This window comes from Erythrolamprus reginae, chromosome 3, assembly GCF_031021105.1.
Source record: "Erythrolamprus reginae isolate rEryReg1 chromosome 3, rEryReg1.hap1, whole genome shotgun sequence".
In the NCBI taxonomy this organism is placed as follows: Eukaryota; Metazoa; Chordata; class Lepidosauria; order Squamata; family Dipsadidae; genus Erythrolamprus; species Erythrolamprus reginae.
In genome coordinates, this window is record NC_091952.1 from 248,702,537 (window position 1) to 248,720,325 (window position 17,789).

The 17,789-nt window shown below is 46.3% G+C and overlaps 1 protein-coding gene across 3 annotated transcripts in view; it reads left to right on the top strand.

Annotated features, from left to right (window-relative positions):
* KHDRBS3 (KH RNA binding domain containing, signal transduction associated 3) overlaps positions 1-17,789 on the top strand; it is a 188,714-nt gene that overhangs the window by 123,628 nt on the left and 47,297 nt on the right. For all 3 annotated transcript variants that reach the window (XR_011558764.1, XR_011558765.1, XM_070748332.1), the window contains exons 6-7: positions 2,558-2,750; positions 16,134-16,216. Coding sequence is in view for 1 of the 3 variants with exons in the window: in XM_070748332.1 (XP_070604433.1) it covers positions 2,558-2,750; positions 16,134-16,216 (276 nt within the window). In the remaining 2 variants the exon portion in view is untranslated. The remainder of the gene's footprint in view (positions 1-2,557; positions 2,751-16,133; positions 16,217-17,789) is intronic.

Sequence of the window (17,789 nt, forward strand, 5' to 3'; positions counted from 1 at the left end):
AAGCTACTGCTAGCTTCCTGTTTTTCTTTTTTTTGCAAAACCAGATTTCCTCCGCTCTTTGCTTTGGTTGAAATCCTTTAAGTTTTGTTCCTGGTGCATTAAAGTAAACTTGTGGAGTTGTTTTTCTTTTTTAAAATCTCCCTATTCCCAGAAGCAGGCAAGAAAAGCAGTATTTCCTAGTGACGTAATCTCTATATCCATATTTGTGTGACTCTACACCTGTATGTTAAGACCCCTTTTGAAGAGACAAATGAAATAAATATTTTCTCTGTTCTGCCGGCGTGTCTCAACCGCCCGTAATTACAGGGTAATTAGTCCAGGAAGACACACACCACACGATAAAAGGAAAAACCCAAAAGTTTTTATAAACAGAAAAAGAAACAGCTCCCTTTTTAAATGCCAAAGGGATTTTCTGGTACACACAAGGCACAGGTTAAATGCAATCCAATTGTTCACCCAATAATTGGGAAATTGAGTCCAATTCAAAAGTCCAGAGAGTCCACACACAATCTTGAACAGCACAAAACCCACGATCTTGATGGAACAATGAATCAGATAAACATGTTCCCTCCCCCTAGGCTTATAAAATTTATGCATGGTACGCTAGTGTGTATGATTGGTTTTAATTTGTGGTGTTTTTAAATTAATTTAAATATTGGATTTGTCTTACATTGTATTGCTATTGCTGTGAGCCACCCCGAGTCTGCGGAGAGGGGCGGCATACAAATCTGATTAAACTCAAACTCAAACTGCCATGAGGCTAAAACACCAGGCTGCACTTTTATCTGTAGCACTAATTACAGCAGCCCCATCCAACCACAGGTGGCCTCATTTTCTCTTGTAATAATCCTTCAGTTGTTGTCTCCTATGTATCACTCTAAGCAGGCGTGGATGTGTCATTAATTCTTGTTCAGAATCCAGGGATGATACAGATGATTGATCTCCTCCTGGGCTGTCTGCCAAACTCCCCTCTTCCCTGTCACTCACGCTTCCTTGCTCAGAGGAGGCTTCGTCGGCAGATTCCATGGGGAGCAAAACAGGCCTGCGGCATGTGGATGTTTCCCCCACATCCACCTGCACATTCCTTGGGCAGGAGCTGGGCCAGAGCTAACCACACATTCGCCAGGATTTTTTTTCTTTTTCATCCGAAGGGTAGTTGCAGACGGTTCTCTAACCCAGTGTTTCCCAACCTGGGAACTTGAAGATAACTGGACTTCAACTGGGAATTCTAGGAGTTGAAGTCCAGATATCTTCAAGTTGCCAAGGTTGGGAAACACTGCTCTAACCCATTAGATTGCATCTTTCTCTCATGCATTTCATCATGTGTCTCTATTAAGTGCACAAGGTCAGATTTTACCTTTATTAAAGCATTTCATGTGGCAGTTTGCATCATCTCCCACCTCAGCCAGGTTAGGGGAGGAGCCCACGATTACTGAAAGTACCATGTTTCCCCGAAAGTAATATCCTGTCTTATTATATTTTTTTTGGGAAAAAAAATGGTACCCAAGGGAATCCTGCCTGCCTCAACCAACATAGAAGTGGCACTTGGACATCCGTTTCAATAACCACCGATACACTTATACAATTTCAGAGAATTGGCTATCCACTCTATTTTTAAAAACCTTCAAGTGGTGAAGCATCCACAACTTCTTAAAGAAAGCCACTGCTTAATCGTTCTCACTGGAGATTGAAAATGGGGCTAGGTGGAATGATTCATAGGTAATTAAAAGAGCCTTGGTGGTGCAGTGGTTAGACTGCATTATTATTATTATTATTATTATTATTATTATTATTATTATTATTAATTAAATTTGTATGCCGCCCATCTCCATAGCCTCGTGGCGGCTCACAGCAATAGTAAAAAACAATGTCTCAGGTTCCCCATGCCTGACGGCAGAGGTGGGTTTTAAGAAGTTTACGAAAGGCAAGGAGGGTGGGGGCAATCCTAATCTCTGAGGGGAGTTGGTTCCAGAGGGCCGGGGCCACCACAGAGAAGGCTCTTCCCCTGGGTCCCGCCAGATGACATTGTTTAGTCGACGGGACCCGGAGAAGGCCCACTCTGTGGGACCTAACCGGTCGCTGGGATTCGTGCGACAGAAGGCGGTCCCGGAGATATTCTGGTCCGATGCCATGAAGGGCTTTATAGGTCATAACCAACACTTTGAATTGTGACCGGAAACTCATTGGCAACCAATGCAGACTGCGGAGTGTTGGTGAAACATGGGCATACCTAGGGAAGCCCAAGTATTGCAAGCTACTTCTGCTGATCACTGGCTGCCAGCAGTTTGGCAGATCGAATCTCAGTAGACTCAAGGTTGACTCAGCCTTCCATCCTTCCGAGGTCGGTAAAATAAGGACCCAGATTGTTGGGTTCAATATGCTTACTCTCTGTAAGTAGGGAGCAAGCATATTGAGAAGGCCGTAAAGCACTGTGAAGTGGTGTTTAAGTCTTTAAAAAAATTCCATCCTGAATCTCTGTATCCAGCTTGGAATATGAGAAGTTCTCCAACTCAGAAGGTGCCCTTTTCATGACGATTCCCTCTTTCCTTCCCCTTAGGGCCCGTGGGGGTGTGCTGCCACCACCCTCCAGCATTCCAAGAGGGGCACCAGCGCCCCGGGGAGTCCCTTCCGGCAGAGGTCCCGTCAGCCGCGGCCGTAGCCTTATCGCTCCCAGAGCAAGAGGAGTTCCGCCATCGGCAGGTTACCGACATCTCCCGCCACTCCCGGCACAAGACACCTACGGGGAATACGTGAGTACCGACCTCCCAAAATAATGGATTTGCGACCATGTTCTTACGGTAACTGGCTCACCTTTTACATGCCTGTCATGATATAGGTGGACCTCGACTTCACAACTTTTTTTTTAATAACAGTTCAAAGTTACAACAGGGACTTGTGACCATTTTTCACTCTTAACAAAGCCATTCCAGTGTCCCTATGGTTCTGTGATCACAATTCAGATACTTGGCAACTGGCAGGTATATGGTGTGTCCTGAGTTCAGGTGATAACTTTTGGGGGACCATCTGATAAGTAAAGGCAATGGGGAATCCAGATTCACTTAACAATACGTTACTATTTGTATTTGTATTAATTAGATTTGTATGCTGCCCCTCTCTGCAGACTCGGGGTGGCTAACAGCAATAAAAAAGACAATGTAAACAAATCTAATACAGTGAACCCTCGAGTTTCGCGTCCTCAAGGATCGCGAAAGGGCTATTTCGCGAGTTTTCAACCCGGAAGTAAACTCCACCATCTGCGCATGCGTGCCCTTCCACGCATGCGTAGATGGTGGAGTTTCCCCGCCGGGCAGAGGCTTCCCTGGGTCTTCCCCCTCTTGCCCCCGTAAGACCACAGCGGCGGCGCGAGCAACGGCGTGGGCGGGCGGGCGGCACGCGCGGGGACACCCCAGCTCGGCTCCCCAGCTGGGAAGCGGCCCCAGCAACAGTGTGGGCGGGCGGGCGGTGTCCGCGCGCTTGGGGACATCGCAGCTCCGCTCCCCAGCTGGGGAGCCGAGCTAGGGAGTCCCGACCGCGCGCGCGCGTTGCTGGGGAAAGCGCACGCGCTTGGGGAATCCCTAGCTCCGCTTCCCAGCTGGGGAGCGGAGCTAGGGATTCCCCAAGCGCGCGCGCTTTCCCCAGCAACGCGCGCGCGGTCGGGACTCCCTAGCTCGGCTCCCCAGCTGGGAAGCGGCCCCAGCAACAGCGTGGGCGGGCGGGCGGTGTCCGCGCGCTTGGGGACATCGCAGCTCCGCTCCCCAGCTGGGGAGCCGAGCTAGGGAGTCCCGACCGCGCGCGCGTTGCTGGGGAAAGCGCGCGCGCTTGGGGAATCCCTAGCTCCGCTTCCCAGCTGGGGAGCGGAGCTAGGGATTCCCCAAGCGCGCGCGCTTTCCCCAGCAACGCGCGCGCGGTCGGGACTCCCTGGCTCGGCTCCCCAGCTGGGAAGCGGCCCCAGCAACAGCGTGGGCGGGCGGGCGGTGCCCGCACGCTTGGGGACATCGCAGCTCCGCTCCCCAGCTGGGGAGCCGAGCTAGGGATTCCCCAAGCGCGCGCGCTTTCCCCAGCAACGCGCGCGCGGTCGGGACTCCCTAGCTCGGCTCCCCAGCTGGGAAGCGGCCCCAGCAACAGCGTGAGCAACGGGGTGGGCGGGCGCGAGCAACGGGGTGGGCGGGCGAAGGGCGGGCGGCAGTGGAAGCAAAAACACCATCTGCGCAAGCGCAGATGGTGTTTTTACTTCAGCACCGCTACTTCGCTAAAAATCGATCATCGCGTGGGGTCCTGGAACGGAACCCTCGCGATGATCGAGGGTTCACTGTATTAAAAATAATCTTAAAAACACTCAATTTAAAGAACCACTCATACGTACAAGCATACCATGTATAAATTCTATAAGCCCTAGGGGGAAGGGAAAATTTCAATTCTCCCATGCCTGACGACCAGAGGTGGGTTTTAAGGAGCTTGCGAACGGCAAGGAGGGTGGGGGCAACTCTGATATCTGGGGGAAGCTGGTTCCAGAGGGTCGGGGCCGCCACAGAGAAGGCTCTTCTCCTGGGTCCCACCAAACGACATTGCTTAGTCGACGGGACCCGGAGAAGGCCAACTCTGTGGGACCTAACTGGTTGCTGGGATTCGTGTGGCAGAAGGCGGTCCCGGAGATATTCTGGTCCGATGCCATGAAGGGCTTTATAGGTCATAACCAACACTTTGAATTGCGACCGGAAACTGATCGGCAACCAATGCAGACTGCGGAGTGTTGGTGTAACATGGGCATATTTGGGAAAGCCCATGGTTGCTCTCGCAGCTGCATTCTGCACGACCTGAAGTTTCCGAACACTTTCAAAGGTAGCCCCATGTAGAGAGCATTACAGTAGTCGAACCTTGAGGTGATGAGGGCATGAGTGACTTTGAGCAGTGAGTCCAAGTCCAAGTAGGGCCGCAACTGGTGCCCAAGGCGATTGTTGTACAACTGCAGTGATTCACTTAACAACTGTGGCAAGACAGGTCATAAAATGGAGCAAAGCTCACTTAACAAACTGTTCTTATTTAGCTCGGTTGTTGTAAGTCGAGGGTGACCTATAATTTGATGGTCAGGCAGAGTTCTGAGCCCCATAATTTATTTATTTATTGATTGATTGAATGGATTTGTATGCCGTCCCCAAGGACTCGAGGTGGCTTACAGCATATAAAAACAATACAAAATATCCTAAATCCACTTAAATTTAAAACTAGCTAATCTAAAACCCAAGTTACTTAAAAAACAACCATTCCATTCAAACAAACACATATACTGTACATTTTATTCATCGGCCAGGGGGCTAGAACCTAATGGCCCCAAGCCTGGTGACCCAGATGAGTCTTAAGACTCTTGTGAAAGGCGAGGAGGGTAGGGGCGGGGCGGATCTCTGGGAGGAGCTCATTCCAGAGGGCTGGGGGCCCCCACAGAGAAGACTCTTCCCCTAGGCCCCGCCAAGCGACAAAAGAGCCGGGGTGGCGCAGCAGGTAGAGTGCTGTACTGCAGGCCACTGAAGCGGACTGTAGATCTGAAGGTCAGCGGTTCAAATCTCATCACCGGCTCAAGGTTGACTCAGCCTTTCCATCCTTCCGAGGTGGGTAAAATGAGGACCCGGATTGTGGGGGCTGTTCTGTCGGGCTCTCTGGTAGAATCCTCCCAAAAATTCACAGGTACAAATTTCAGACACACACACGTTTGAAAATTCCAAGTTCTTCGTAATGAAAATTCACATAAACTAAGCCCTCTTTTGGAATAGCAAAGAGCACTCGTCTCCAAACAAACTTGTAATTTGTACAAGTCCCTTATCAGTTCTGTGATACTTAGCTTGCAGCTGTGAGGCAATTCACAGTCCTTCTTCTTTCACAAAGTGAAACACACTTTGCTCTGGTTTAGTTTCAAAGCGGGGAAAAATCAGCACACAAAAAGTCAAAGTCAGCAAAGCAGTCACGAAACACAACGATCAGATAATCCTCCACAATGGCCAAACCCACAGGCTGCTCTTTATAGCAGCCTCACTAATTACCACAGCCCCACCCAACCACAGGTGGCCTCATTTTCTTTGATAATAATCTCTCAGTTGTTGTTGCCTATGCATCGCTCTCCGCATGCGTGGCTGTGTCATTAACTCTTGTTCCGAATCCAAGGAGGAGCTAGATAATTGATCTCCTTCTGAGCTGTCTGCCACACTCGCCTCCTCCCTGTCACTCATGTCTTCTTGGTCAGAGGAGCCTTCATCAGCAGATTCCACCAGGGGCAAAACAGGCTTGCAGCATGTGGATGTCTCCCCCACATCCACAGTCCTTGGGGCAGGAGCTGGGCCAGAGCTAACCACAACAGGGGCAATATGCTGGCTCTGTTAAAAAGTGCTATTGCTAACATATGTTGTAAGCCGCCCTGAGTCTAAGGAGAAGGGCGGCATAAAAATCAATCAAACCTACCAACCAACAACCAAACAAATAAATAAATAAATAAATTGTCTAGTTGACGGGACCTGGAGAATGCCGACTCTGTGGGACTTGACTGGTCGCTGGGACTCATGGCAGAAGGCAGCTCCACAAGTAATCTGTCCCAATGCCATTTAGGGCTTCCAAAGGATTGGCTCTCACTACTCTTGTCTTCAATTGTCAGGGACTGCCAACCTTTTGTGTAACCTTTGGCTTATTTTCTGCCAACCTCTCAAAAAAAACCATTTAGTTAATTCCCAATGAACTTTTTGAAATCCAGCGAGCAGCAGGGAGTTTCAAGAAACGCCACCAGATCATAATTCTGATCTGAAATAATTACTATAGCCAAACGATCAATGAATGAAATGCAGGCGGTTGTTAGTTAATAACCTTCAAAGCAACTGTTTCTCATTAGATCCATTTTTGCAAAGTGGTCTCGTGGCACCCTTTGACTTGTTGACAGCAGCATCTGTTGGAAAACAGATTGCAAGAATTAAAGCGTTTAGAGCTATACCCCATTGTACATGCTAGCCAGATGAAGAATGTCTTAAATAACCGAGGAAATGATCCTAACGTTAGATTTATGAAAGAGAAAGGCAACCTCAAGAAGGTCTTTTAAAAATGATTAAAAAGTTGGTAGGTGAAATTTTTCCAAGTCTGGAGAGATAATTGAGCATCATACATTGAGCTGTCTGGCTGAGTCTGAAAAGGGTAATGTTTGTATCATGCTTTCCTAAACATTAGTTGCATGCCTCTGCTCATGTCTGAAATGAGCAAACTTAACTCAATTGTTCTGTCGGGCTCTCTGGTACACTCCTCCCAAACATTCACAGGTACAAATTTCAGACACACACACATTTGAAAATTCAAAACAATGCTCTTTATAATGAAAAGTCACATAAACTAAGCCCTCTTTTGGTATAGCAAAGAGCACTGGTCTCCAAACAAACTGGCAATTTGTACAAGTCCCTTATCAGTTCTCTGATACTTAGCTTGCAGCTGTGAGGCAATTCACAGTCCTTCTTCTTTCAAAAAAGTGAAACACACTTTGCTGTGGTTTAGTTTCAAAGCGGGGGGAAATCAGCACACAAAAGGTCAAAGTCAGTAAAGCTCGACTACTGTAATGCTCTCTACATGGGGCTACCTTTGAAAAGTGTTCGGAAACTTCAGATCATGCAGAATGCAGCTGCGAGAGCAGTCATGGGCTTACCTAGGTATGCCCATGTTTCACCATCACTCCGCAGTCTGCATTGGCTGCCGATCAATTTCCGGTCACAATTCAAAGTGTTGGTTATGACCTTTAAAGCCCTTCATGGCATCGGACCAGAATATCTCCGAGACCGCCTCCTGCCGCACGAATCCCAGCGACCGATTAGGTCCCACAGAGTGGGCCTTTTCCGGGTCCCGTCAACTAAACAATGTCGGTTGGCGGGCCCCAGGGGAAGAGCCTTCTCTGTGGCGGCACCGGCTCTCTGGAACCAACTCCCCCCGGAGATTAGAACTGCCCCTACTCTTCCTGCCTTCCATAAACTCCTTAAAACCCACCTTTGCCGTCAGGCATGGGGGAATTGGAACATCTCCCCCTGGGCACGTTTAATTTATACATAGTATGCTTGTGTGTGTGTCTGTTAGTATATGGGTTTTTTAAATCTTTAAATATTTTAATTAATTGGATTATTTATGATTTGTTTCACTTGTTGTGAGCCGCCCCGAGTCTTCGGAGAGGGACGGCATACAAATCCAAATAATTAATAAATAAATAAATAAATAAATAAATAAATAAATAAATAAAAGCAGTCATGAAACACAACGATCAGATAATCCTCCACAATGGCCAAACCCACAAGCTGCTATTTATAGCAGCCTCACTAATTACCACAGCCCCACCCAACCACAGGTGGCCTCATTTTCTTTGATAATAATCTCTCAGTTGTTGCTGCCTATGCATCGCTCTCCGCATGCGTGGCTGTATCATTAACTCTTGTTCTGAATCCAAGGAGGAGCTAGATAATTGATCTCCTTCCAAGCTGTCTGCCCCACTCTCCTCCTCCCTGTCACTCATGTCTTCTTGGTCAGAGGAGCCTTCATCAGCAGATTCCACCGGGGGCAAAACAGGCCTGCAGCATGTGGATGTCTCCCCCACATCCACAGTCCTTGGGGCAGGAGCTGGGCCAGAGCTAACTACAACATCAATGAGATACGTTTATGTTTAAAGGATGGATTGTGTCAAAAATCATGAAGTTGTTAAAAGTGCTGGGATTCTAACACAAATATTTGGGTACAGTCCCTGTCTCAATTCTTACCAGAAAAAAATAAGTTAAGTCCGCAATAAATATATATCGCTTTGTTGGCTGGGTTACTATGTGCAGGAGAAAGCTTAACATAGAGCCAGGCATATGAATTTACAAGTCTAACACTATTATTTTTGAGCAGAAGGTAAAACCTTTAATAAAAAATTAACAGATTTGTCTTGCATTGTTTCCTTGGAAGATTTCACCCGAAATTTATCAAATTAGCAAGTAAAAATTAGCTTTTTTTAAAAAAGCAATAAGGAGCTTGCAAATTCTGTGAAAGAAGTGCAACAGGGCAGAAGAAAAAGATCTCTTTTTTTCCCCAACTGGAAGCATAGTTTCCAGAGAATTTTAAACCATCATAAGTATCAAGTCTCAAAATGGGTGAGCAGTGTGGTCAGGCGGTAGGAAAGGCAAGTAGGATGCTTGGCTGCATAGCTAGAGGTATAACAAGCAGGAAGAGAGAGATTGTGATCCCGCTGTATAGAGCGCTGGTGAGACCACATTTGGAGTACTGTGTTCAGTTCTGGAGACCTCACCTACAAAAAGATATTGACAAAATTGAAGGGGTCCAAAGACGGGCTACAAGAATGGTGGAAGGTCTTAAGCACAAAACGTATCAGGAAAGACTTCATGAACTCAATCTGTATAGTCTGGAGGACAGAAGTAAAAGGGGGGGACATGATCGAAACATTTAAATATGTTAAAGGGTTAAATAGGGTTCAGGAGGGAAGTGTTTTTAATAGGAAAGTGAACACAAGAACAAGGGGACACAATCTGAAGTTAGTTGGGGGAAAGATCAAAGGCAACATGAGAAAATATTATTTTACTGAAAGAGTAGTAGATCCTTGGAACAAACTTCCAGCAGACGTGGTTGGTAAATCCACAGTAACCGAATTTAAACATGCCTGGGATAAATATATATCCATTGTAAGATAAAATACAAGAAATAGTATAAGGGCAGACTAGATGGACCATGAGGTCTTTTTCTGCCGTCAGTCTTCTATGTTTCTATGTATCAGAAAGGGGGGCCTACAAATCAGGGGTGGGCCCCTCCCACTTTGGACTGGTCACCCAAATTGATAATGACCTGAAGGTGAGGTCACGATGACATCACCTGGTCGGGTCAGTGCTGGTCTGTGGGTACTGCCATCTTTTTTTCTTAAAAAAGGATACATTTTATTTTTTATTTTCCTTCTAAACATGCACAGAAGCCGAGTTCTGGCAATGTGCATGCAGTTGCCATCTTTTTTTTTCCCTATTATTGTGCATACGTGCGGGGCGTGCCCACGCAGCACAGGAGGGAACGAACCGGCAGCGAGGTAGTTTGGAACCCACCCCAAATGAAGACCTAGGTATCCCACAAGTTTTATGCTTGGATAATGTTTGAAACACACTCCAACAGACTTTGAGGGAGATTTTTCTAATAAATTAAAATGTTAAATGCCTGTTTCTCAAGTAGAGACCACAGCAACCAGTTAGGTCCCACAGAGTGGGCCTTCTACGAGTCCCGTCGATTAAACAATGTCGTTTGCCAGGACCTAGGGGAAGAGCCTTCTCTGTGGTGGCTCCGACGCTCTGGAACTAGCTCCCCCCAGAGATCAGGATTGCCCCTACCCTCCCTGCCGTTTGTAAACTTCTTAAAACCCACCTCTGCCGTCAGCTCTACCCTCCAGAAGCCAAAAATGCCCTTCCAGAACCTCCATGTAAGCCAAAAAACAGCTGGCCTGCATGCACAATTCCAGGCCCGGTCTTACTAAGGCTTTATAAAGCGGTGCTAATACTTCACATGATTTTGATTCTATGCCTCTGTTTATACAACCAAGGACTGTATTAGCTTTTTTGGCTGCCGCCACACACTACTGGCTCTTGTTTAAATTACCGTGTGAGATTGATATACCAGTTGAAATTTGAGGACAGGTCTTAAATAACTTTTTTTTTTTTGAGACTGTTGTCCTTCTGAGCCGTCATTAAATAAACGGCCATAAGTCAAGGACTACCTTTATGGTTTTTTTTAAAAAAAAAAAGATTATTGCACGAGTCCCAGTGTCAACCTTTTGCAAGATGGGTGGCTGCATGAATTTGTTTAATAAATACAGTGGTACCTCAAGATACGAACCCCTCGTCTTACGAACAACTCGTGATACGAACCCGGGGTTCAGAAAAATTTTGCCTCTTCTTACGAACTTTTTTCGAGTTATGAACCGGCGTTCGGAGACTGCTGGGAAGCCACGCGGCTGTTTTAAAAGGTGACAGCCGGGCGGCGGGGCTTCCCAGAAGCCTCCCGAACGCCGGTTCGTAACTCGAACAAAGTTCGTAAGAAGAGGCAACATTTTTCTGAACCCCGGGTTCGGGGGGGGGGGGGTGCTGGGAAGCCCCCCAGGCCGGCTGTCACCTTTTAAAACAGCCGCGCGGCTTCCCAGCAGTCGCCAAAAGCCGTTTTTTTGCGGGGGGTTTTTTGGTTGCACGGATTAATTGACTTTACATTGTTTCCTATGGGAAACCTTTCGTCTTACGAACCTCCTCCTTGCACCAATTAAGTTCGTATCACGAGGTATTACTGTAAATCCATAAATTGCTTTTAAGAATACTCTAATAGGTAAATAATTCTCAGGCAACACCTAAGCAGCTCTTTTTATCAGCAGGAGGTTTTTTAATACATTGTAATTTGAGCTATTGCCCAGAGTTGCAGTGGCCTTTTAAAGGATTATGTGATGCAGACATTTTATTTGCTGGATGGTTATACGCTCCCTTCCCTCCAGGACTTCAGATCAGCATCTCTCATCCATTTCCCGCCCTACAGCAACAATTTTCTCAGCTCTGTTGTGGTGCAACAAAGAGAGAGAGAGAGAGATTGGGCCAAATCGCCTGCTGAGTTTCTTCAAAGAAAGTTAAAGCTAAACCTGGGTCTCTGCAATTCTTTCCACAATCTTAAACATTATCCCACTGGCTGTCACTAAAATTGAGCGCTGCCCTAGCTTTTCGTAGGCTCTTAAAGGTTCAAGGACAGAAAACTCCAGTGAAGCCCAAATCTAAAACATGAACAGATTGGAGCTCCTTTGCCTTTCCAAAAAACTCTGCTGAGTTTCATTTTTCTTCAAATTCACTCTCCTGAAAGTTATTTAAAATTCAAAGAATATCCACTTGCATTCATGCTCAGAGTTCCGTGTAGAACAGTGATGGTGAACCTATGGCACGGGTGCCACAGGTGGCACATGGAACCGTATCTGCTGGCACGTAAGCCATTGCCCTAGCTCCGCTCCAATGTCCACGTGTGTACCGGCCAGCTGATTTTTGGTTCCCATAGAAGCTCTGGGAGGGCGTTTCTGGCTTCCAGAGATTAGATTAGATTAGATTTATTGGATTTATATGCCGCCCCTCGGGGCGGCTCACAACAATGGTGAAGAACAATACGTAGTTACAAATCTAATATTTAAAAATCTAGGTTACAGTTTTAGATTAAAAAGTCCAAAAAAAGAGAAAAGAAACCCCAATATATAAAAAACCAACACACAATTGAATCATACACAAAAACTACATGGGCAAGGGGGAGATGTTTCAATTCCCCCATGCCTGACGGCAGAGGTGGGTTTTAAGAAGTTTACAAAAGGCAAGGTGGGTGAGGGCAATCCTGATCTCTGGGGGGAGCTGGTTCCAGTGGGTCGGAGCCACCACAGAGAAGGCTCTTCCCCTGGGGCCCGCCAGACAACATTGTTTAGTCGACGGGACCCGGAGAAGGCCAACTCTGTGGGACCTAACCGGTCGCTGGGATTTGTGCGGCAGAAGGCGGTCTCGCAGATATCCTGGTCCGATGCCATGAAGGGCTTTATAGGTCTTAACCAACACTTTGAATTGTGACCGGAAACTGATTGGCACGCAATGCAGACTGCGGAGTGTTGGAGTAATATGGGCATATTTAGGGAAGCCCATGATTGCTCTCGCAGCTGCCCCAGAGAGCTTTTGGGGCGATGGGGGAAGGCATTTTTACCCTCCCCCGGCTCTAGGGATGTCTTTGGAGCCTTGGGAGGCTGAAAAACAAGCCTACTGGGCCCACCAGAAGTTGGGAAACAGGCCGTTTCCTTCCACCCGAGGGCCTCCACGGGGGTGGGGGAAGGAGTTTTCACCATCCCCAGGCATTGAATTATGGGTGTGGGCACCCACGCATGCGCAATAGAGCATGTCCATGCTCTTTTGGCACCCAGGGAACAAAAGGTTTACCATCCCTGGTCTAGAGCAGTGTTTTTCAACCAGTGTGCCGCGGCACACTGGTGTGCCGCAAGACATGGTCAGGTGTGCCGCGAAGCTCAGAGAGAGAAAGAAAGGAAGAGAGAGAGAGAGAGAAAGAGAACAAGAAAAAGAAAGCAAGAGAGAGAGAAAGAGAGAGTAAGAAAGCAAGAGAGAGAGAAAGAGAGGGAGGGAAGGAGAGAGAGAGAAAGACATAGAGGGAGGTAAGGAGGGAGAGAGAAAGAGAGCAAAAAAGAGAGGAAGGAAGAGAAAGAAAGAGGGTTGGAGAGAGAGAGAAAGAAAGAGGAAGGGAAAGAAAGAGGGAGAGAGAGAGAAATAGAGTAAAAGGGAGGAAGAGAGAGATAATTTTTTTGTCCAAACTTTTTTAGCCGCCCCCACCCCACCCCACTCAATGTGCCCCAGGGTTTCGTAAATGTAAAAAATGTGCCGTGGCTCAAAAAAGGTTGAAAATCCCTGGTCTAGAGCATGTAGTCCTCAACAGAACGACATCTACATTGAAGGAAGGAAGCAATGGGATACCCCAAGGTTTTATTTTGGGTCCAGTACTCTTCAATATCTTCATATTTTATTGATTGATTGATTGATTGATTGATTGATTGGATTTGTATGCCGCCCCTCTCCGCAGACTCGGGGCGGCTAACAACAATGATAAAAACAGCATGTGACACTCCAATCCAATACTAAAATAACTAAAAAAAACCTTATTATAAAAACCAAACATACATACAGACATACCACGCGTAAATTGTAAAGGCCTAGGGGAAAAGAATATCTCAGTTCCCCCATTCCTGACGGCAGAGGTGGGTTTTAAGAAGTTTACGCAAGGCGAGGAGGGTGGGGGCAATTCTACTCTCTGGGGGGAGTTGGTTCCAAAGGGCCGGGGCCGCCACAGAGAAGACTCTTCCCCTGGGTCCCGCCAAATGACATTGTTTAGTTGACGGGACCCGGAGAAGGCCCACTCTGTGGGACCTAACTGGTCGCTGGGATTCGTGCAGCAGAAGGCGGTCATAAATGTCTTAGATCAGTGATGCCACACCTTTTAGAAAGTGAGTGCTCAAAATCACGTGCATGCGCCTGTCCAAACTGAAAGGTACATGTGCATGCAGAGACATAAATGAGCGTATGCATGCATGCACAGCAGAGACCCGAAGGCCAGCTGGCTGGCTGGAGGCCAGTGGCCAAGGCTAATACAGATGACTGGGCCTAAGGACTTCAGTTTACAGTGGTAATAATAAATAATTCCTATCTATTTTCAAGCACTGCGTGTGAGCCATTCGAATGCCAATTTATTAGAAAGGGAAAAGGAGAAATCCAGCAATCCTCTTCCCAATTATCTCTTTAAATCCAATTAGGAAAGTGTAAACCAGGCATCTGTTTGGGAGATTAGTCAGCTGATTGTCTCGGGAAGCCGCTTGGCAGAGCCCGCACACTGGATTCAGGAGATATCAGCCAACACTTGACAAGCACCTGCAACACCTGGAAGAAAAGTATTCAAATTGCCTTTAAAGAATGCTGTCTCTTATGGAGAACACTCAGCTCCCTCCCCCAACAGGCTTTGGGTAAAGCTGGGAGCTTCCTACTTAAATCACCGTCTTCTCCTTTTATTGTGGATCTGGTTGAAGATGTGCACCTCTTCTAGGACACAGAGAGAAATGCAAAATGGTAGAAACATTTTCTACATACTTAGAGAAATAATACAATTGTTCGCAAGGCAGTACAAGAAGCAGTGGGATGGAAACCTCACCTATAAAAAGATATTGATCAAATTGCATGGGTCCAAAGACGGGCTGCAAAAATGGTGGAAGGTCTTAAGCATAAAACTTATCAGGAAAGATTTGATGAACTCAATCTGTATAGCCTGGAGCAGTGTTTCTCAACCTTGGCAACATGAAAATATTTGGACTTCAACTCCCAGAATTCCCCAGCCAGCGAAATATTGGTCTGGAGGACAGAAGGGAAAGGGGGGACATGATCAAAACATTTAAATATGTTAAAGGGTTAAATAAGGTTCAGGAGGGAAGTGTTTTTAATAGGAAAGTGAACACAAGAACAAGGGGACTCAATCTGAGGTTAGTTGGAAGAAAGATCAGAAGCAATATGAGAAAATATTTTACTGAAAGAGTAGTAGATGCTTGGAACAAACTTCCAGCAGACGTGGTTGGTAAATCCACAGTAACTGAATTTAAACATGCCTGGGATAAATATCCATCCATCTAAGATAAAATACAGGAAATAGTATAAGGGGAGACTAGATGGACAATGAAGTCTTTTTCTGCCATCAATCTATGTTCCTATGAAACTAATCAAGGAGAGAAGCAACTTAGAAGTCAGAGAGAGAAAATTTCCTAATGGTGGAAGTAATTAACCAGTGGAAGGAGTTGCATCCAGAAGTTGTGAATGCTCCAACTCTGGAGATTTTTAAGAACAGATTGGACAACAGTTTTGATAGGGCTGCGTGCAGTACGTTGCTTGAAAACGTAGTAAGTGGTAGCCTCTGGAAAAAGCACCTTTGGGGCAGCCATGAACTAGATCAGTGTTTCCCAGTGTTTGGCAACTTGAAGATATTTGGACTTCAACTCCCAGAATTCCCCAGCCAGCAATCGCTGGCTGGGGAATTCTGGGAGTTGAGGTCCAAATATTATTATTATTATTATTATTATTATTATTATTATTATTATTATTATTATTATTATTTTATTATTTATTGGATTTGTATGCCACCCCTCTCCACAGACTTGGAGTTGCCAAGGTTGGGAAACACTGACCTAGATGACTGAGAATCTCCATGGACATCTCTTTAGCTTACTTTTCCCCCCTCTTCTTGTTTATTTTCCCTTGTCCAGTGCAGTTCATTTGACCTTAAGTAAATATGAAGTAATCCTCTGATTTGCAGCTTCCCTTGTCCTCCTATCAGTTGTTCCTCAGATTTTTCTTGCCATGGGACCAGCCCTTCCATTTTCTTTTGAAACCACTGAATTACACGCGGCCTAATTTTTGCTGAGTACTTAATCAGTCTCGCCAGCATCTCTCTTTGAATTTAGGTTTCCAGAAAGAGGGATTTTTCTTTCTTTCAGTCAGACAAAGTGATGTTCTGGTATTACTCTTGAATTGTAATGCTGCTTTTCTGTGGGTGTTTCTTTACAGGAATACGATGATGGATATGGCACTTCGTATGATGAACAGAGCTACGATTCTTATGATAACAGCTATAACACTTCGGCACAAAGGTAAGGCAAATAATGCATCTCACACCCTTAGCTGGATTCACCCTCTTTTTTAACAGGTTTAGAAGTTTCGGCTGTAGGTGGCTGGGTTGAAGGATTGTTTCTTCTCTTGAAGATGCCAGAGAGCTAATGGGGAGTTTTACGGGTAGGGAAAAACGATGGTCCCTTCAAAGTTTGGCAAAAATCAAAGCCTGAAGGCCGGATCCGGCCCATGGATTTGTTGTGGTTAGCTCTGGCCCAGCTCCTGCCCCAAGGACTGTGGATGTGGGGGAGACATCCACATGCTGCAGGCCTGTTTTACCCCCGGTGGAATCTGCTGATGAAGGCTCCTCTGACCAAGAAGACATGAGTGACAAGGAGGAGGAGAGTGTGGCAGACAGCTTAGAAGGAGATCAATTATCTAGCTCCTCCTTGGATTCAGAACAAGAGTTAATGATACAGCCACGCATGCGGAGAGCGATGCACAGGCAGCAACAACTGAGAGATTATTATCAAAGAAAATGAGGCCATCTGTGGTTGGGTGGGGCTGTGGTAATTAGTGAGGCTGCTATAAATAGCAGCCTGTGGGTTTGGCCATTGTGGAGGATTATCTGATCGTTGTGTTTCGTGCCTGCTTTGCTGCGTTTGACCTTTTGTGTGCTGATTTTTCCCCGCTTTGAAACTAAACCAGAGCAAAGTGTGTTTCACTTTGTGAAAGAAGAAGGACTGTGAATTGCCTCACAGCTGCAAGCTAAGTATCACAGAACTGATAAGGGACTTGTACAAATTACCAGTTTGTTTGGAGACGAGTGCTCTTGGCTATACAAAAAGAGGGCTTGGTTTAAGTGAATTTTCATTATAAAGAACATTGTTTTGAATTTTCAAACGTGTGTGTGTGTCTGAAATTTGTACCTGTGAATTTTTGGGAGGAGTCTACCAGAGAGCCCGACAGAACAGGATTGCTTAGATCTAACCCGAGGACCACACTGAAAAGAGCAATGGTGCCTCTGTCAGCAAAAACAGAGCTCCCGTGGGCCCTCCCGACCTCCATTTTCTCTGGCGGAAGGTTTCAAGATATCGTTGCAGCCAAAAATTGAACTTGTGAGCCCCTTTTCACTGGCAAAGTGCTCGGGCCACCACAAGTGTCCCCCCGCCCGCCCCCTGACATGAGTGACATCGAGCTGGCCATGTCCACTTTGGCCCCCTGAGGTCAGACACAACTCTGATGCGGCCATCAATGCAATCGAGTTTGAAACCCCTGCTCCAAAGCATTTGAGGAGCATTGAGGACACCCTGCCTACCCAGAGGGCATCCTTTCTCTTTTCATCATGTCAACTCTTAAATTGTAGAAGTAAAGGGACATGTTCATGTTGGAGTGAAATCGTGTGTAGGTATCTGGGTATGATGACTTCGTGCCCTTGAGTCCAGTTATGTTGGCCTACAATGCCTGTGGTCATAGGAGAGGTTCCAGTCTCTTTTTCTGTAGCCTAATAGCGATATGATCTTTCTTGCAATAACGTCGATATTCATGGTTGATCTCACCTCTGTGTGGTGCTCACACCACAAATGTCTTAATCATAACCCTGCTGATCATTTC